The sequence below is a fragment of the Mustelus asterias genome, chromosome 19 (assembly GCF_964213995.1).
Source record: "Mustelus asterias chromosome 19, sMusAst1.hap1.1, whole genome shotgun sequence".
NCBI lineage: Eukaryota > Metazoa > Chordata > Chondrichthyes > Carcharhiniformes > Triakidae > Mustelus > Mustelus asterias.
Window position 1 is genome coordinate 64,617,417 of NC_135819.1, and position 18,421 is coordinate 64,635,837.

General features: G+C 56.7%; 1 protein-coding gene across 1 annotated transcript in view; it reads left to right on the plus strand.

Moving 5' to 3' along the window:
* Positions 1-18,421, plus strand: part of rbm28 (RNA binding motif protein 28) — a 38,691-nt gene that overhangs the window by 11,190 nt on the left and 9,080 nt on the right. The window contains exons 5-15 of the mRNA XM_078235735.1: positions 503-595; positions 767-838; positions 2,960-3,104; positions 4,554-4,690; positions 4,839-4,920; positions 5,744-5,853; positions 6,574-6,647; positions 8,456-8,591; positions 9,661-9,725; positions 15,160-15,315; positions 16,749-16,898. Of these exons, the coding sequence (XP_078091861.1) occupies positions 503-595; positions 767-838; positions 2,960-3,104; positions 4,554-4,690; positions 4,839-4,920; positions 5,744-5,853; positions 6,574-6,647; positions 8,456-8,591; positions 9,661-9,725; positions 15,160-15,315; positions 16,749-16,898 (1,220 nt within the window). The remainder of the gene's footprint in view (positions 1-502; positions 596-766; positions 839-2,959; positions 3,105-4,553; positions 4,691-4,838; positions 4,921-5,743; positions 5,854-6,573; positions 6,648-8,455; positions 8,592-9,660; positions 9,726-15,159; positions 15,316-16,748; positions 16,899-18,421) is intronic.

The following is an 18,421-nucleotide window of genomic DNA, read 5'->3' on the forward strand; positions in this document are numbered from 1 at the left end:
CAGTGGTTAGGGTGTAACATCGTATCCCCATGACCACTATTTGTAAACATGCACGAGGCTGCCTTTTGCAATAGCTCTGATCTCCAATTTTCAAGATGCGTGAAAATCGGAATGAGCCCTAAAGGTGTGAAGATTCTGTGACTGACAGCAGCCATGCTTTGACTCTGCCATCACGCCAGTTCTGAATGCAAAGGTGGGACATTGAACCAATAAATAGCTGCCTCTTTCTCATGTTCTGGGACCCATCTTGCTCACACCAATGGGCCGGACGTGGGGGCCCCAGCCATTCTGACTCCTGTATGAAGTGGCTAAGTGAATTCCTCTCTTCCAAATGTATGGTTTTCTTTGTATTTGAAGTGCGATGGCCACAGCTTGGTAAGCACAGAGATGAGGCACCAGATTCTTTCTCTCCATTAACAAGGTATTTTGCTTTATACAGTGTTTGTCGTCCTGGTTTCTTTTTTCTGAATGTTTTGCATGTTTCCTTTTCTCTCTCACTCAGATGGGAAGATGCGAGGATTTGCGTTTGTTCAACTCCGGAACCTTCTGGAGGCTGGGAAAGCCTTGAAGGGAATGAACCTGAAGGAGATTAAGGGTAATGAGAGAATTCAAGAGCCACTGGGTAAAGGTGGGAATGGGAGGATGTGATGTGTGAGTAGCATTGGGGGTCTTGTCGCTGGGAGCTTGTGCAGTGCGGGGTCGGGAGGGGATAGGAGGAGCTATCGAGGGGAGCTGATTGTTTCTGATGTCCTTGTTATTCATTCAGGTCGTCCTGTGGCAGTGGACTGGGCAGTGGCGAAGGACAAGTACACAGCAACAGCGAATCCCAAGGGCGCAGGTAACCTGAACAGCTTACTACAGGTTATTGCGGGTCCCCTGGCCGAGATATTTGCATCATCGATAGTCACGGGTGCGGTGCCTGAAGATTGGAGAGTGGCAAATGTTGTGCCTTTGTTTAAAAAGGGCTACAGGGAAAAGCCTGGGAACTACAGGCCAGTGAGTCTCACATCTGTGGTGGGTAAATTGTTGGAAGGTATTTTGAGAGATAGGATCTACAGGCATTTAGAGATGCAAGGACTGATTAGGGACAGTCAGCATGGCCTTGTGAGTGGAAAATCATGTCTCACAAATTTAATTGAGTTTTTTGAAGGGGTAACCAAGAAGGTAGATGAGGGCAGTACAGTTGATGTTGTCTACATGGACTTTAGCAAGGCCTTTGACAAGGTACCACATGGTAGGTTGTTGCATCAAGTTAAATCTCACAGGACCCAGGGTGAGGTATCTAAATGGATACAAAATTGGCTTCTTGACAGAAGCCAGAGGGTGGTTGTAGAGAGTTGTTTTTCAAACTGGAGGCCTGTGACCAGTGGTGTGCCTCAGGGACCAGTGCTGGGTCCACTGTTATTTGTCATTTATATTAATGATTTGGATGAGAATATAGGGGGCATGGTTAGTAAGTTTGCAGATGACACCACGATTGGTGGCATAGTGGACAATGAAGAAAGTTGTCTCCAATTGCAACGGGATCTTGATCAATTGGGCCAATGGGCTGACGAATGGCAGATGGAGTTTAATTTAGACAAATGCGAGGTGATGCATTTTAGTAGATTGAACCAGGGCAGGACTTACTCAGTTAATGGTAGGGCGTTGGGGAGAGTTACAGAACAAAGAGATCTAGGGGTACATGTTCATAGCTCCTTGAAAGTGGAGTCACAGGTGGAAAGAGTGGTGAAGAAGGCATTCGGCATGCTTGGTTTCATCGGTCAGAACACTGAATACAGGAGTTGGGACGTCTTGTTGAAGTTTTACAAGACATTGGTAAGGCCACACTTGGAATACTGTGTGCAATTCTGGTCACCCTATTATAGAAAGGATATTATTAAACTAGAAAGAGTGCAGAAAAGATTTACTAGGATGCTACCGGGACTTGATGGATTGAGTTATAAGGAGAGGCTGGATAGACTGGGACTTTTTTCTCTGGAGCATAGGCGGCTGAGGGGTGACCTTATAGAGGTCTATAAAATATTGAGGGGTATAGACAAGGTAGATAGTCAATATCTTTTCCCAAAGGTAGGGGAGTCTAAAACTAAAGGGCATAGTTTTAAGGTGAGAGGGGAGAGATACAAAAGTGTCCAGAGGGGCAATTTTTTCACACAGAGGGTGGTGAGTGCCTGGAACAAGCTGCCAGAGATAGTGGTAGAGGCGGGTACAATTTTATCTTTTAAAAAGCATTTAGATAGTTACATGGGTACGATGGGTATAGAGGGATATGGGCCAAATGCAGGCAATTGGGATTAGCTTATGGGTTTTTTTAAAAAAGGACAAGTTGGGCCGAAGAGCCTGTTTCCATGCTGTAAACCTCTATGACTCTATTCCTGGGAGTTTCAATTTGATTACTTTGGTGGAGGTGTAGGAAGGGATTTCCCTGGACTGTTCTATTCTTGGCAGCTTTCCTTGCAGTGGGTTGCCTATCTGTACTACAAAATCAACTTACATTTATATAGCACCTTTTAGCAAAGTAAAAGTCCCAAGATGCCCCAGCGGAGCATGGTCAGATAAAATTTGACACCGAACCACAGTAGCAGCAATTAGGTTGGGAACCTGGTCACTGGGATAGGTTTTAAGGAGCATCTGAAAGGAAGGGAGGGAAATGGAGAAATTTAGGGAGCGAATTCCAGAGCTTAGGGCCAATGGTGGCATGAAGAAAATTGGGAATAGACAGGAAACCAGAACGGGAGGGTAGAGATCCGGGAGGTTTCAAGGCTGCAGGAGGTTACAGAGATGGGGAAGGTGATGGAGGGATTTGAAAGCTGGATGAGATTTTAATATTGAGCCAGTGTCCATCAATGAATAACGGCGGTGATGGGTGAATGGGACTTGGTGTGAGACAGGGTATGGGTTTTGGCTAATGTGTGTCCCAGCTGGAATTCTCAATGCTGTTTGTGATCATTAATGGCAGGAGCTAAGGATAAGGAAACCGAGCCAGTTGCAGATGATGAAGAGGGTGAGGAAGAGGATGACGAGGACTCTGAGGACCAGGAAGAAAAAGAATCCACTGAAGAATCGAAACCGACTGTACAGCAAAAAGCAGCATCCAAAAAGGGGTAATGGAACATAGTGTTAATCCTCGTGCTAAGGACCCTGAGCTGTTTGAGAGATGTTCCTGCTGGGTGCAAGAGGGGAGCGATGAGCTCTCCTTTCTAAAGGTTTTAACTTGTGCTGTGTGTCACCTTGTGTGATTGTAAACAAAAGGCATTGAGTCACAGTGAACTTGTAGGGGGCCATGACAGTCACATGCACCCTATTGGACTACCATACACTTTTTCCAAGTAGCAATGTACAGCAGGAGTCTGGTCTGAGCCCAGAGGCACTGGGGTCTGGTTGTTGCAAACATATTGCGGCCCAGCTGAATCTGGAATCTGCAAACTGTGAATCAAATTTGAGGACCTTTTGGCTAAGTGCCACACAGGTTGATGTTACCGACTGGGTCACTGGGTTAGGCCCTGTTCAGTAAACCGAGTGGCACGTTGATTGGTCAAATGGCATTAGACACTGCCAGATTAAGAGCTGTAGGAATGACTAACCACAATATCCATGCTTGACTATGCTCCCTTATATACTCCCAGGACATTTCTGTTGTGCAAGTTGAAGGATCTAGAACCATACAAATACAGTAGATTCAGAGCAGTGTGTCTCCAGGAGAAACAGTGTGACATACAGCATGGACGTAGAACTATCTAATTAATCCCATTCACCTGCTCTTTCACCATTGCTCCATTTTTGCAAGTACTTATCCAGTTCTCTTTTGAAGGTTACTGTTGAATCTGCTTCTACCACCCTTTGAGGCAATGATTTTCAGATCACAACAACTTGTTTTAAAAAGAAAAGTTTCCTCCGGTCCACTTGAACTCAGCAGAGATGGATGTTTTTATTCAGAATGTGGAATTTGCTGCCACAAAGAATGATGCAGTTGCATTCAAGGAAAAGCCAGACCTGCACATGAGAGAGAAAGTCAGAGGAGGATATGTTAATAGGGTTGGATAAAGTAGAGTGGGAGGAGAGGTGTATTGGTTGGGTGAATGGCCTGTTTCTGTGCTTTAAATTCCATGATTCCAGAATTAAGGATGCAGATTGACCAGAAGGTTGAGACAGGCTGCATGGACTTGGCTTGTGGCTTGTATTCCCTCATCTAAGTGACAATCTAATTCAAATAATTTCTCACCATAATTTATGTGCTCAGGTCTCTGGAGTAGGGACTTGAATCCAACACCTTTAGAGCCCAAGGTGAGTATTGTTATTTTGCTATAATGACTAAGGTCACTCATTCTTGGATCAGTTTCATCCACTGAACCATGCTTTATCCGTGGTCTTCAACATGCAAGCAGGCCATTCGGCCCAACTAATGAGTGTCATTAGGTTGCTTGAATTGAGATGAACTCAGCTTTCCACCGCCCAGGAATTAGATAACAGATTCCAGATGCAAATCTCAGACTGATTCCATATTGGTCTGGGGTGCTCAGAATTAAATCTCACTGGAATACCTTGCATTTCAGATCTCAGATGAGGGAGGAGGAGGAGGAGGGTGTGACAGAAGATTCCAATGATGAAATTGATGATGATGATGATGATGAAGATGTGTCGAGTGAAGAAGGTTCGGGGGATAGTGATCTGGAGTCGGAAGATGAGGAAGGTGAGTGATAAGTTAAAGCCTCACACAAGCATTTTCTAAAAGTTGGTGGGATCTGGCACCTTTGCAGATAGTGGAAGGCAAGGACATTGTCCAGAATTTGCACGCTGAGGGGCTTGACGTCTTCAAACAGTTCATCTTTCTCCTCCAGATGAAAAGCCTGCGAGGAAAAAGAAGTCGAGAAAGTCCAATCACCCAGTGGATGTTCAGGAAGGGCGGACAATCTTCATCAGGTCAGGCCAGAAATGTTTTCTAAGGAGGTGGTGGATGGGGGAGGTTGTAGGCAATTTAAAAGCAATTGTATTCTATAGACTTCTAATTTTCTCTACTGATGAGATGCTGTAAAGCAAGTGTTCAAGTGCCTTTTTTGAGTTGCTGGCCTGGTTGCAAGTTCTTGACCAACTGCAGAAAGTCCAAAACAAAACAACTTGGTAACCAAGGAATGTTTATGCATCTGATCCCATCTGGCATGGGAGTGGTGCCCGTACGCCTAGTTCCCTGGGGGAGGGGCGAGTGGGCAACTGGACTCTGAGGCAGAAGATGTCACTTCAGCTCGAGCTGTTCTGTGGTCCTCTTGTCCCTCAGGAGGACTGACACCCCACCCTTTCTGATCCCTTGTGGTAAATGACTCTGCTTGCTCAAAGTGTGTGTTAATCCCTTAGGAACCAAGCCCGTGCCTCAGTCTCTGGCATTCCTTTACGGAATGCGCTTGTCTCACATGTCCGATTCCAATCCTTTCAAGCACCGTGCCCACATTTCATTCTCCATGTCCCTCAGGAATGTGTCTAGCTGTCAGTCCACAGTTCATTAGTAGAAAGAGGGAATGAGTTCCTGGTTCTCTTATCTCTCGACTGGTTTACCCAGCTAGAGTTTCTGGTCATGTATCGATGCATATGTCTTTGTCAAGCTGCATCCCCGCACCTGTACTACTCTCTGGGTTAAATTGCTTCTGTGCTCATTGATTTACTTAGGCTTTTGTTTGTTTGTTACCAGATGGTTTTTCCATGTGTGCTCCTGATTAATCTGATATCCTGCTTTCTTCAATTTCTCCTGCAGGAACCTGTCCTTTTCCACCGAGGAAGATACACTAGGGGAGATGTTAGAGGAGTTTGGAGACCTGAAGTATGTTCGTATTGTCATGCACCATGATACAGAGCACTCCAAAGGTGAGGCAAGGAGCATGGAGCTCTACGTGACCTGTTTGTGATTGCAGACATAAGTGTACAACAGACCATCCAGTTTGTAGAGAAGTAGATACCAGAAGAGTCTTGGAGTTTCAAGCACAGCTCTGCAGTGTTAAGTTGATTTCAGGTGGGGAGCTGCTGCTTTTGGCCTCAGTGAACCTGGGTTAAGGAGGGAATAATTAGCCAAGGTTCCTGATCCTGATCGCTGTCTCCTCAATCCTGCTGCTATGTGAAAAAAGTATGACTCACCTCAATTAAATGGCCTCTCCAGGTTCCACACAAAGGATGTTGAGGTTTTTGATGCCTGTGCACTAATATCTCCTCTCAGAGATGGCACCAGTGAGAGTGCAGCATTCCTTTACTACTGCACTGGAATATTGGTCTAGCTTATCTACTCTCTAGACTGGGACTGAAACCTTTGACCTGACTCTGGTGTGGTTGCTACCCACTTCACCGTGACTGGTAGCTTCCTTTGCTCTTGTCCATCAATGTTGGACACTGAAAGTATCAGGCTTTTCTTCCAAAATCTGTGGATTCCTCCAGGAACCAAACAACTGGAAGATAGGTTTATGGCCATATGCAGAACACAGCCTGTACTGAGCACCCATTATGTATGTTTATGGTTCCCTAGTTGGGGGAAGAGAAGCTGATGTCTGCTGTTTGACCTTTTATGTCTCACCCTCTTGATTCCACCTGTTGCAGGTTGTGCCTTTGTCCAGTTTATGACGAAGGAATCAGCAAAGCAGTGTGTGGAGGCGGCAGAGAGCCAGAGTGAGGTAAGGATCTCCAGTTTTTAGAAGTATTGCACATTCATCAGACCAACCCCTCTCTGCCTCCTACCCGAAATTAAAACTCATTGCACTATCTCTAAGTTTAGCTCTTTCCTTCCTCGGACCTTAAAATTAGGGATCTCCCCCTTGGTCTTTCTTTCCTCCTGCCCAATACAGGCTTTTTAAAATGAAAACTTGCATCTACTGCTTGATTTATGGCGGCTGTTTTCACCCGCTGATGGTACCCTGCACTGCAGACTCTGGTCATCCTCCAGCTTTTGTTAGATGCTGAGGAAGAGGGAAGACCATTTGACTGTCCCTGACATCAAGGCCATGAGGTGACAGGTTGTGGTTGAGTGCAATTCTGCTGCTGCTGATGGCCCGCAGCGCCTCATGATTGCCCAGTTTTGAGTTACTAGATCTGTTTGAAATCTTTCCCATTTAGCACACTGGTAGTGCCACACATTATAATGGAAGGTATCCTCAATATGAGGACTGTAGTTTGTCTCCATAAGGACTGTGCAGTGGGCACTCCTACCGATGCTGTCATGGACAGAAGTATCTGTGGCAGACAGGTTGGTGAGGAGGGGGTCAAGTATGTTTTTCCCTTTTGTTGATTCTTTCTTCACCTGTTGCAGATGCAGTCTCGCTGCTATGTCCTTTAGGACTCTGCCAGCTCAAGCCAATAGTGGTGCTACCAAGTCATTCTTGCTGATAGACATTGAAGTCCCCCACCCATCTTTGCCACCTTCCATGCTCCTTCCAATTGGTGTTTAACATGGAGAAATGATTCATCAGCTGAGGGGTGGGTAATTTGGCAATCAGCAGGAGACTTCCTTGCCCATGTGTGACCTAATGTCATGAGCTTTCATGGGGATGTGGAGGACTTCCAGGAGACCTCCTTCCCTGTTTAGAACTACTGTTCTGCTGCCACCTCTGGTGGATCTGTTTTTCTGTTGTGCCAGTGTGGTGGGAACGTACCCAGGGACGGTGATGATGGTGTCTGGGTTATGATTCTGTCGGTATGATGATGTCAGGTTGTTGCTTGATGACTCAGTTGGTCATCTCTTTCAATTTTGACACAAACCCCCAGATGTTAGTACGGAAGAATTTATTTGAGGGCAGTGGGTCTGGAGTCGCATGTAATTCAGACCAGATAAAGACTATGTGTATTAGTGAATCAGATAGTTTTTACAAAACAGAGGGATTTTTGTGACAATTGACAATGATTTCAAGGTCTCCATTACTGAGACTAGCTTTTTAATTGAATTCAAATTCCACCACTTGCCATGATGGGATTTGAACCCATTAGCTTGGTATCCTGGATTACTAGTCCAGTGACATTGCCATTACACCACTGCTTCCCTGATTTGAATCCCGCCACTGCCGATGGTGGAATTTGAATTCAATTTAAAAAAAAAATCTGGAATTAAGAATCTACTGATGACCATGAAACCATTGTCGATTGTTGGGAAAACCCATCTGGTTCACTAATGTCCTTTAGGGAAGGAAATTTGCCATCCTTATCCTGGTCTGACCTACATGTGACTCCAGAGCCACAGCAATGTGGTTGACTCTCAACTGCCCTCGAGCAACTAGGGATGGGAAATAAATGCTGGCCAGCCAGCGACACCCATGCCCCACAAATGAATGAAATAAAAAATATATCCCCCCCCCCCATTGTCAAATATTTGAGAGATCTTGCTGTGCTACAGGTGGTGCGTACCATGAAAGTCAGAATTGTTGTTTATTGTTGGCTTTCTATGGTTTTGCCCACGGATGTCCTAACATAAACCACACGCATTAACTTCTAGAAGGGAGGCCTCTGGCTGGACGGGCGGAAGCTGACTGTGACCTTGGCAGTCACTCGAGAAGAGGCCCAGAAACTTGCCCAGAAGAAGTCGGACAAACCGTCTGGAACACGGAATCTGTACCTGGCTCGAGAGGGTTGTAAGTATTTTGGGCAGGGATTTGGTCAGGAGGATTCTGTTCTTTGCAGCTCTGTGTATTAATCAGGTACTTCTCTGTGGCTCAGTGGGTAACACTTTCATCTCTTGAATCTGAGTGCCAATGATCAAATCCCACCCCAGAGACTTGAGCACATCATGTAGGCAATGCAATACTGAGAGAATAGAGGGGTGCTGTGTATTGAACGAGATAGTAAACGAGGGCCCTTCTGCCCTTTCAGGTGGATGGAAACGATCCCCTGGCACTAATTGGAACAAGGCAAGAAAACTAATCCCAGTGTCTTGGGATTAGTTTTCTCTCAATCAACAGGTTCGATTCTCGGCTTGGGTCACTCTCTGCACGTTCTCCCCGTATCTGTGTGGGCTTCCTCTGGGTGCTCTGGTTTCCTCTCACAATCTGAAAGACGTGTTGGTTAGGTGCATTGGCCATGCTAAATTCTCCCTCAGTGTAGCCAAATAGGCGCCGGAGTGTGGGGATTTTCACAGTAACTTCGTTGCAGTGTTAATGTAAGCCTACTTGTGACGAATGAATAAATAGACTTTAAAAATAAAATTAATGAATCAGACTATCTGGCCATTATCTCATGCAGTTTGTGGGATCTTGCTCTGCGCAAATTGGCTGCCACATTTCTTACATTAAAATAAAGTATTTCATTGGTTGTGAGCTCTTGAGACACCCTGCGGTTATGAAAGCTGCTAATTTAATACAATCCACTCTTTCTCGATTTAAGGACTAGATTCCTCTAAGTTTTGATTGCAGTTTTCCTATCCTGCAAATCAAAACTGCAATCTATGATCAGCGCTGTAAATAATTGGGATGTTCGGGGTTAGGTGGAATTTTTATGTAAAGGGTATTGAATGTGGAATGCTTGACCACAAGGGGTTATTGTTGGGCATTACAGTCACGTGAAGTACTGAAGCTTTTAGAGAAGTGATGTTGGAGAAGAGATCTCCAGTGTGGGATGCTGGATCTCTGGCCTGTGCTTACTATGTCTGGCTCGCCAATGATGGGACTGGATTTCAGAAGCTTATCCTTTTCCCATTCCCTGCAGTGATCCGAGCTGGGATGAAATCGGCAGAGGGCATGAGTGCCTCAGACGTTACCAAGAGAACGCGGGTGAGTTATCCAGCCATCCTTCGGAATACAAACGGACCTAAAGCATTTATCTCTATTTCTTTTAAAGCTGTTGTCCATTGTCTGTTTTTCTCTCTCCTGTTTGCTCCCTTCTGCTGATACTTGCTGGAGATGTGGAAAGAATGGTTTTACTTTGTGGTTGAACTCCCCAGCCAGTGGAAGCCTCAGCAATATGCGTGGTTTAGAACAGGCCAAAGCAGCAATTTGAAGTGCTAAGTGTCTTGTTTCAGCGTGGGACCCCCGCGTCCTCGCCCTCTGCCCCGCCCCCCGCGTCCTCTTCGATGCTGATAGGCAGCAGCATAGCCATACCTCGGAATGGTGAACAAGCAGCTCATTTCACACACTGAGTGTTTGGAGTAGATTACCCAAGGCAGGTGAAAGGGTCAGCAAATTCAAGAGGGAGCTGGATAGATATTTACTGAATGAAGTGAGCTCCCCTTGTGCACTGTGCCCTGACGGACTCTCCGCTCCGCCCCCCGCGCCCTTGCCCTCCGGTCCACGCCCTCGCCCTCCGCCCCGCGCCCACGTCCCCCCCGCCCCACCCCCCCCAGCGCCCTCGCCCTCCGCCTTGCCCCCCGCGCCCTCCCCCCGCCCCCCAGCGCCTTCGCCCTCCAGCCCGCCCCTGCGCCCTCCCCCTCCGCCCCACCCCCTCGTCCTCTGCCCCGCGCCCTCGCCCTCCGCAACCCGCGCCCTCGCCAACCGCGCCGCCACCCGTGTCCTCGCGCTCCGCCCCGCCCCCTGATTCCTCGCGCCCCGCCCCGTGCCTCCACGCGCTCCGCCCCGCCCTCTGCGTCCTCGCGTTCCGACCCGCGCCCTCGCCCCCCGCGCCTTCGCCCTCCGCGCCCTCACCCTCCAACCCGCCCCGCCCCCTGCGCCCGAGCCCTCCGCGCCGCCCACCGCGACCTCGCCCTCCGCCCCTCGCCCTCGCACTCCCCCCACCCCCTGCACCTTCGCCCTCCCCCCGCACCTTCGCCCTCCCCCCGCACCTTCGCCCTCCCCCCGCACCTTCGCCCTCCCCCCGCGCCTTCGCCCTCCCCCCGCGCCTTCGCCCTCCCCCCGCGCCTTCGCCCTCCCCCCGCGCCTTCGCCCTCCCCCCGCGCCTTCGCCCTCCCCCCGCGCCTTCGCCCTCCCCCCGCGCCTTCGCCCTCCCCCCGCGCCTTCGCCCTCCCCCCGCGCCTTCGCCCTCCCCCCGCGCCTTCGCCCTCCCCCCGCGCCTTCGCCCTCCCCCCGCGCCTTCGCCCTCCCCCCGCGCCTTCGCCCTCCCCCCGCGCCTTCGCCCTCCCCCCGCGCCTTCGCCCTCCCCCCGCGCCTTCGCCCTCCCCCCGCGCCTTCGCCCTCCCCCCGCGCCTTCGCCCTCCCCCCGCGCCTTCGCCCTCCCCCCGCGCCTTCGCCCTCCCCCCGCGCCTTCGCCCTCCCCCCGCGCCTTCGCCCTCCCCCCGCGCCTTCGCCCTCCCCCCGCGCCTTCGCCCTCCCCCCGCGCCTTCGCCCTCCCCCCGCGCCTTCGCCCTCCCCCCGCGCCTTCGCCCTCCCCCCGCGCCTTCGCCCTCCCCCCGCGCCTTCGCCCTCCCCCCGCGCCTTCGCCCTCCCCCCGCGCCTTCGCCCTCCCCCCGCGCCTTCGCCCTCCCCCCGCGCCTTCGCCCTCCCCCCGCGCCTTCGCCCTCCCCCCGCGCCTTCGCCCTCCCCCCGCGCCTTCGCCCTCCCCCCGCGCCTTCGCCCTCCCCCCGCGCCTTCGCCCTCCCCCCGCGCCTTCGCCCTCCCCCCGCGCCTTCGCCCTCCCCCCGCGCCTTCGCCCTCCCCCCGCGCCTTCGCCCTCCCCCCGCGCCGTCGCCCTCCCCCCGCGCCGTCGCCCTCCCCCCGCGCCGTCGCCCTCCCCCCGCGCCGTCGCCCTCCCCCCGCGCCGTCGCCCTCCCCCCGCGCCGTCGCCCTCCCCCCGCGCCGTCGCCCTCCCCCCGCGCCGTCGCCCTCCCCCCGCGCCGTCGCCCTCCCCCCGCGCCGTCGCCCTCCCCCCGCGCCGTCGCCCTCCCCCCGCGCCGTCGCCCTCCCCCCGCGCCGTCGCCCTCCCCCCGCGCCGTCGCCCTCCCCCCGCGCCGTCGCCCTCCCCCCGCGCCGTCGCCCTCCCCCCGCGCCTTCGCCCTCCCCCCGCGCCTTCGCCCTCCCCCCGCGCCTTCGCCCTCCCCCCGCGCCTTCGCCCTCCCCCCGCGCCTTCGCCCTCCCCCCGCGCCTTCGCCCTCCCCCCGCGCCGTCGCCCTCCCCCCGCGCCGTCGCCCTCCCCCCGCGCCGTCGCCCTCCCCCCGCGCCGTCGCCCTCCCCCCGCGCCGTCGCCCTCCCCCCGCGCCTTCGCCCTCCCCCCGCGCCTTCGCCCTCCCCCCCCGCCTCCCCCCCCGCCTCCCCCCCGCCTCCCCCCCCGCCTCCCCCCCCGCCTCCCCCCCCGCCTCCCCCCCCGCCTCCTCCCCCGCCTCCCCCCCCGCCTCCCCCCCCCCGCCTCCCCCCCCGCCTCCGCCATCCCCCCCCCGCCTCCGCCCTCCCCCCCCCGCCTCCCCCCCCGCCTCCCCCCCGCCTCCCCCCCGCCTCCCCCCCGCCTCCGCCCTCCCCCCCCGCCTCCGCCCTCCCCCCCCGCCTCCGCCCTCCCCCCCCCGCCTCCTCGCCCTCCCCCCCGCCTCCTCGCCCTCGCCCCCCCGCCCTCGCCCCCCGCCTCCTCGCCCTCGCCCCCCCGCCTCCTCGCCCTCGCCCCCCCGCCTCCTCGCCCTCGCCCCCCCGCCTCCTCGCCCTCGCCCCCCCGCCTCCTCGCCCTCGCCCCCCCGCCTCCTCGCCCTCGCCCCCCCGCCTCCTCGCCCTCGCCCCCCCGCCTCCTCGCCCCCCCGCCTCCTCGCCCTCGCCCCCCCGCCTCCTCGCCCTCGCCCCCCGCCTCCCCCCCCCGCCTCCCCCCCGCCTCCCCCCCCGCCTCCCCCCCCGCCTCCCCCCCCGCCTCCCCCCCCGCCTCCCCCCCCGCCTCCCCCCCGCCTCCCCCCCCGCCTCCGCCCTCCCCCCCCCGCCTCCGCCCTCCCCCCCCGCCTCCGCCCTCCCCCCCGCCTCCGTCCTCCCCCCCCGCCTCCTCGCCCTCCCCCCCGCCTCCTCGCCCTCGCCCCCCCGCCCTCCCCCCCGCCTCCTCGCCCTCGCCCCCCCGCCTCCTCGCCCTCGCCCTCGCCCCCCCGCCTCCTCGCCCTCGCCCCCCCGCCTCCTCGCCCTCGCCCCCCCGCCTCCTCGCCCTCGCCCCCCCGCCTCCTCGCCCTCGCCCCCCGCCTCCTCGCCCTCGCCCCCCGCCTCCTCGCCCCCCGCCTCCTCGCCCTCGCCCCCCCGCCTCCTCGCCCTCGCCCCCCCGCCTCCTCGCCCTCGCCCTCGCCCCCCCGCCTCCTCGCCCTCGCCCCCCCGCCTCCTCGCCCTCGCCCCCCCGCCTCCTCGCCCTCGCCCCCCCGCCTCCTCGCCCTCGCCCCCCCGCCTCCTCGCCCTCGCCCCCCCGCCTCCTCGCCCTCGCCCCCCCGCCTCCTCGCCCTCGCCCCCCCGCCTCCACGCCCCCCCGCCTCCTCGCCCTCGCCCCCCCGCCTCCTCGCCCTCGCCCCCCCGCCTCCTCGCCCTCGCCCCCCCGCCTCCTTGCCCTCGCCCCCCTGCCTCCTCGCCCTCGCCCCCCCGCCTCCTCGCCCTCGCCCCCCCGCCTCCTCGCCCTCGCCCCCCGCCTCCTCGCCCTCGCCCCCCCGCCTCCTCGCCCTCGCCCCCCCGCCTCCTCGCCCTCGCCCCCCCGCCTCCTCGCCCTCGCCCCCCCGCCTCCTCGCCCTCGCCCCCCCGCCTCCTCGCCCTCGCCCCCCCGCCTCCTCGCCCTCGCCCCCCCGCCTCCTCGCCCTCGCCCCCCCGCCTCCTCGCCCTCGCCCCCCCGCCTCCTCGCCCTCGCCCCCCCGCCTCCTCGCCCTCGCCCCCCCGCCTCCTCGCCCTCGCCCCCCCGCCTCCTCGCCCTCGCCCCCCCGCCTCCTCGCCCTCGCCCCCCCGCCTCCTCGCCCTCGCCCCCCCGCCTCCTCGCCCTCGCCCCCCCGCCTCCTCGCCCTCGCCCCCCCGCCTCCTCGCCCTCGCCCCCCCGCCTCCTCGCCCTCGCCCCCCCGCCTCCTCGCCCTCGCCCCCCCGCCTCCTCGCCCTCGCCCCCCCGCCTCCTCGCCCCCCGCCTCCTCGCCCCCCGCCTCCTCGCCCCCCCGCCTCCTCGCCCCCCCGCCTCCTCGCCCCCCCGCCTCCTCGCCCCCCCGCCTCCTCGCCCCCCCGCCTCCTCGCCCCCCCGCCTCCTCGCCCCCCCGCCTCCTCGCCCCCCCGCCTCCTCGCCCCCCCGCCTCCTCGCCCCCCCGCCTCCTCGCCCCCCCGCCTCCTCGCCCCCCCGCCTCCTCGCCCCCCCGCCTCCTCGCCCCCCCGCCTCCTCGCCCCCCCGCCTCCTCGCCCCCCCCGCCTCCTCGCCCCCCCGCCTCCTCGCCCCCCCCGCCTCCTCGCCCCCCCGCCTCCTCGCCCCCCCCGCCTCCTCGCCCCCCCCGCCTCCTCGCCCCCCCGCCTCCTCGCCCCCCCCGCCTCCTCGCCCCCCCCGCCTCCTCGCCCCCCCCGCCTCCTCGCCCCCCCCGCCTCCTCGCCCCCCCCGCCTCCTCGCCCCCCCCGCCTCCTCGCCCCCCCCGCCTCCTCGCCCCCCCCGCCTCCTCGCCCCCCCGCCTCCTCGCCCCCCCCGCCTCCTCGCCCCCCCCGCCTCCTCGCCCCCCCCGCCTCCTCGCCCCCCCCGCCTCCTCGCCCCCCCCGCCTCCTCGCCCCCCCCGCCTCCTCGCCCCCCCCGCCTCCTCGCCCCCCCCGCCTCCTCGCCCCCCCCGCCTCCTCGCCCCCCCCGCCTCCTCGCCCCCCCCGCCTCCTCGCCCCCCCCGCCTCCTCGCCCCCCCCGCCTCCTCGCCCCCCCCGCCTCCTCGCCCCCCCCGCCTCCTCGCCCCCCCCGCCTCCTCGCCCCCCCCGCCTCCTCGCCCCCCCCGCCTCCTCGCCCCCCCCGCCTCCTCGCCCCCCCCGCCTCCTCGCCCCCCCCGCCTCCTCGCCCCCCCCGCCTCCTCGCCCCCCCCGCCTCCTCGCCCCCCCCGCCTCCTCGCCCCCCCCGCCTCCTCGCCCCCCCGCCTCCTCGCCCCCCCGCCTCCTCGCCCCCTCGCCTCCTCGCCCCCCCGCCTCCTCGCCCCCCCCCGCCTCCTCGCCCCCCCCCGCCTCCTCGCCCCCCCCGCCTCCTCGCCCCCCCGCCTCCTCGCCCCCCCGCCTCCTCGCCCCCCCGCCTCCTCGCCCCCCCGCCTCCTCGCCCCCCCGCCTCCTCGCCCCAACCATTCTTCAGTGAACTGCTTATAGGTTCTGTACAGAACTCTGATCCAGTGATTGCTCTTGTTCTGTTTAGTTTGACGAACTGAAGCGTCTGAGGCTGAAGGATGTAAACATCTTCGTCTCGCCCACGCGGCTGTGCGTCCACAACCTTCCGAAGTCTCTGACTGACCAGCAGCTGCGGAAGCTTTGTTTGCAGGCCGTCGGCTCCAAGGGTGTGCGGGTGAAGGAGGTAAGAGCGAGTGGGAGGGATGTTGGTTGAGAGCTTCGCCCCCGTCCATTCTGGAAGGAAAATGTGTTGGGGGAGCTGTGACTGCGTTTCAACGTCTTGCCACTTGTGGGGATGTTGTCGAGGAAACGAGTGCAGGGAAAGACCTCATTAAGTCATTCTGTGAAAGCTACCAGCTCTTCCAGTGATTCTGCTCACAGTAAGTAATGGTCCCTGGTTTAAAAGGGGCAAGAGCGGTCTTACTGTAGAATGTACTGTTCTGCTGCTGGGATGGCAGCTGTGGCTTTTAAAAGCCCCCAAATGTATTTTCTATTCTGCAATAGGTCATCTGGAGTTTATAATTTCTGGTTTTTGTGGTCAGGAGAAAATGTGAAGGTTGGACAGGGTAGATTCAAAAAGAATGTTCCCAATGGTGGGGTGTCCAGAACTCGGGGTCATAGTTTGAGGATAAGGGGTAAATCTTTTAAAACTGAGGTGAGGAGAAATTTCTTCACCCAGAGGATGGTGAATGTGTGGAATTCAATCCCACAGAATGTAGTTGAGGCTAAAATGTCCGATTTCAAGAAGAATTTAGATACAGCTCTTGGGGCTAAAGGGATCAAGGGATATTGGGGGGGTTCAGGATATTGAATTCGATGATCAGCCATGATCAAGATGAATGGTGGAGCAGGCTCGAAGGGCCGAATGGCCAACTCCTGCTTCTAGTTTCTATGTTTCGATGATAAGTTGTTGCAGTCAGAATCTAGAGACACATTCCAGATATTCTGACTTCTGCATTAGTAAAGTATTTTTTTGAAGTACATTTATTTTGAAAGATGACAAATATTCATCTGTATGCACTGTTTGCAATAATGAAAGTCAGTTGTTTTTGTTTTCAATTAGCCCAGGTTGATGGTGTTGCTTGAACAGATAGGGTCAAGGAGAATTTATATAGCACCCTTAATGTAAAATGTCCCAACATGAGCTTTATGAAACAAAATTTAACTTTGACACGGAAGATGTTGGGGCAGATAGCCAAAAGTTTGGTGAAAGAATTTGGTCAAAGAAGCTTCTTAAATGAGAAGAAAGAAGCCGAGAGGTTTTGAGAGGGAATTCCAAAGGTTGCAGCTTTGGCAGCTGAAGGCATGGCTGCCAGTAGTGGAGTGGTGGAAACTGAGGATTCGCAAGGACCAGAATTGGAGGGGTTCAGAGGGCTGGTGGTTTGGAGTAGGTTACAGAGATAGGGAAGGCTGAGGCTTGGATGATTTGAAAACCAGGATGAGAATTTTAAAATGGAGGTGTTACCAGACCAGGAGCCAATCTCGTTCCGTGAGTACAGGGTGTGACTGATGAATGGGTCATGATCTGAATGAGGACACAGGGCGGATATAGCTGCGCACTGGACAAGCTGTGTTCTGCAACCAGCTCACCACTGTTTCCCCGTGTTTTCCCTTTAGAGTCGGATCATGCGGGACTTGCAGACAGCGAAGGCAAAAGAGGCTGGATGCTCTCTGGGCTATGGGTTCGTAGAGTTCGCAGAACATAGCCACTCCCTGACAGCTCTGCGCTTCCTGAACAATAACCCGGATATCTTTGGACCAGAGAAGGTGAGTGAGGTCATGTGTGGTGTGCCAGTGTAACAAATCAGATTGCATGGTGGTCATGGGAGCACAGGGTTTAAACCAGTGCCCTCTGGTCTGGGACAGTACCAAGCAGCATTATGTCTGGGGAGGCATTACTCTTTTTTTTCTCCCAACCAGTGAAGTATCAGAAGTTGCGTCCACACAGGTTTTTGGGTAATGTAGCAGGTTAGCTATTTGCACCTCAGCTCCTGGACCGATGTCCAACTACAACCTAGTCAGACACGGTGAATCATAGAATCCTACAGTGCAGAAAGAGGCCATTTGGCCCATCGAGACTGCACTGACCACAATCCCACCCAGGCCCAAACCCCATGCATCAACCCTAGCTAGCTCCCTGATAGTAAGCAGCAAGTTAGCATGGCCAATCCACCTAACCCGCACATCTTTGGACTGTGGGAGAAAACTGGAGCACCCGGAGGAAACCCACATGTGCAAACTCCACACAGACAGTGACCCAAGCGGGAATCGAACCAGGGTCCCTGGTGCTAACTACTATGCCACCGTGCCGCCCCTAAAATCTCTGTCTCCCGACTGTATGAAATGAGTTTGGGCAATCTTAGTCTCGATCCCTGTTCCCATCAGATTTGCAACTTGGATTATCTCATAGTTATTAATTATTGCTATTAGGATGTGCTTCCAATGCATCCTCTAACAATTCCCCCATTCCCTCCGACACACATGCTGCACTGTATTGATGCTGGGCAGTAAATTGGTGTCCTCCGTCAGAATGGTACTGATCCAAAAGGAGCAATGCTGAGTCTTCGTCGTGTGTTGGCCGTAGTAGAGTTTGCGTTGCTTTGCCTGATTCGGGATCACTGAAGTGGAAAGTACTCCAATCCCATTGAAATTCCTGACTGCCAGATCCACCAGCCAAAGCAGAAGGAGGTGAAAAAAATCCCAGCTAGGCCCCTCCTGGTATGCCTTTTGTGTGGGGCGGGGGGGGGGGCGTTGCTGTGTTCAGGTACATCCTTATCTTGAATGGTGCATGATGATGATGTGGGACAGTAATAAAATGCCTTGAGCTGTGCGATCCTACTTCCCCTGCAAAGTGTACTGCCCACGAAACCAAGCTGCAGAGCTGAATGATCCAGGATTCTGTCCTCCATCCTTGTTGCATGAGATTGTCAGCCTGGGCATTCCTGGTGAGAAATGAGGTTCTTACTCCTGATCCTATACAGTGGTTCCTGGCTGCAATGCCCTTGAGTATCCTGTCAACACACATTTTTTTCAAGAGAGCACATGGGGAGAAACCATTTCCTCTGGTGAGTGGGTCAGTAACCAGAATTGATCGATTTAGTTGGGTAAACAACTCAGGGTTATGAGAAATATTTTTGCACAATGGGTTGTTAAGGTCTGGGGTGCTGTAAATGGTAGAAGCAGATTCCGTAGGAAGAGTATTGGACATGTACTTGGAGAGGACTCATTTTTGCAGTGTTATGGGGAAAAAGGTTGGCGTGTGCGGTTTCCTGTTGATTCTCTATTGCTGC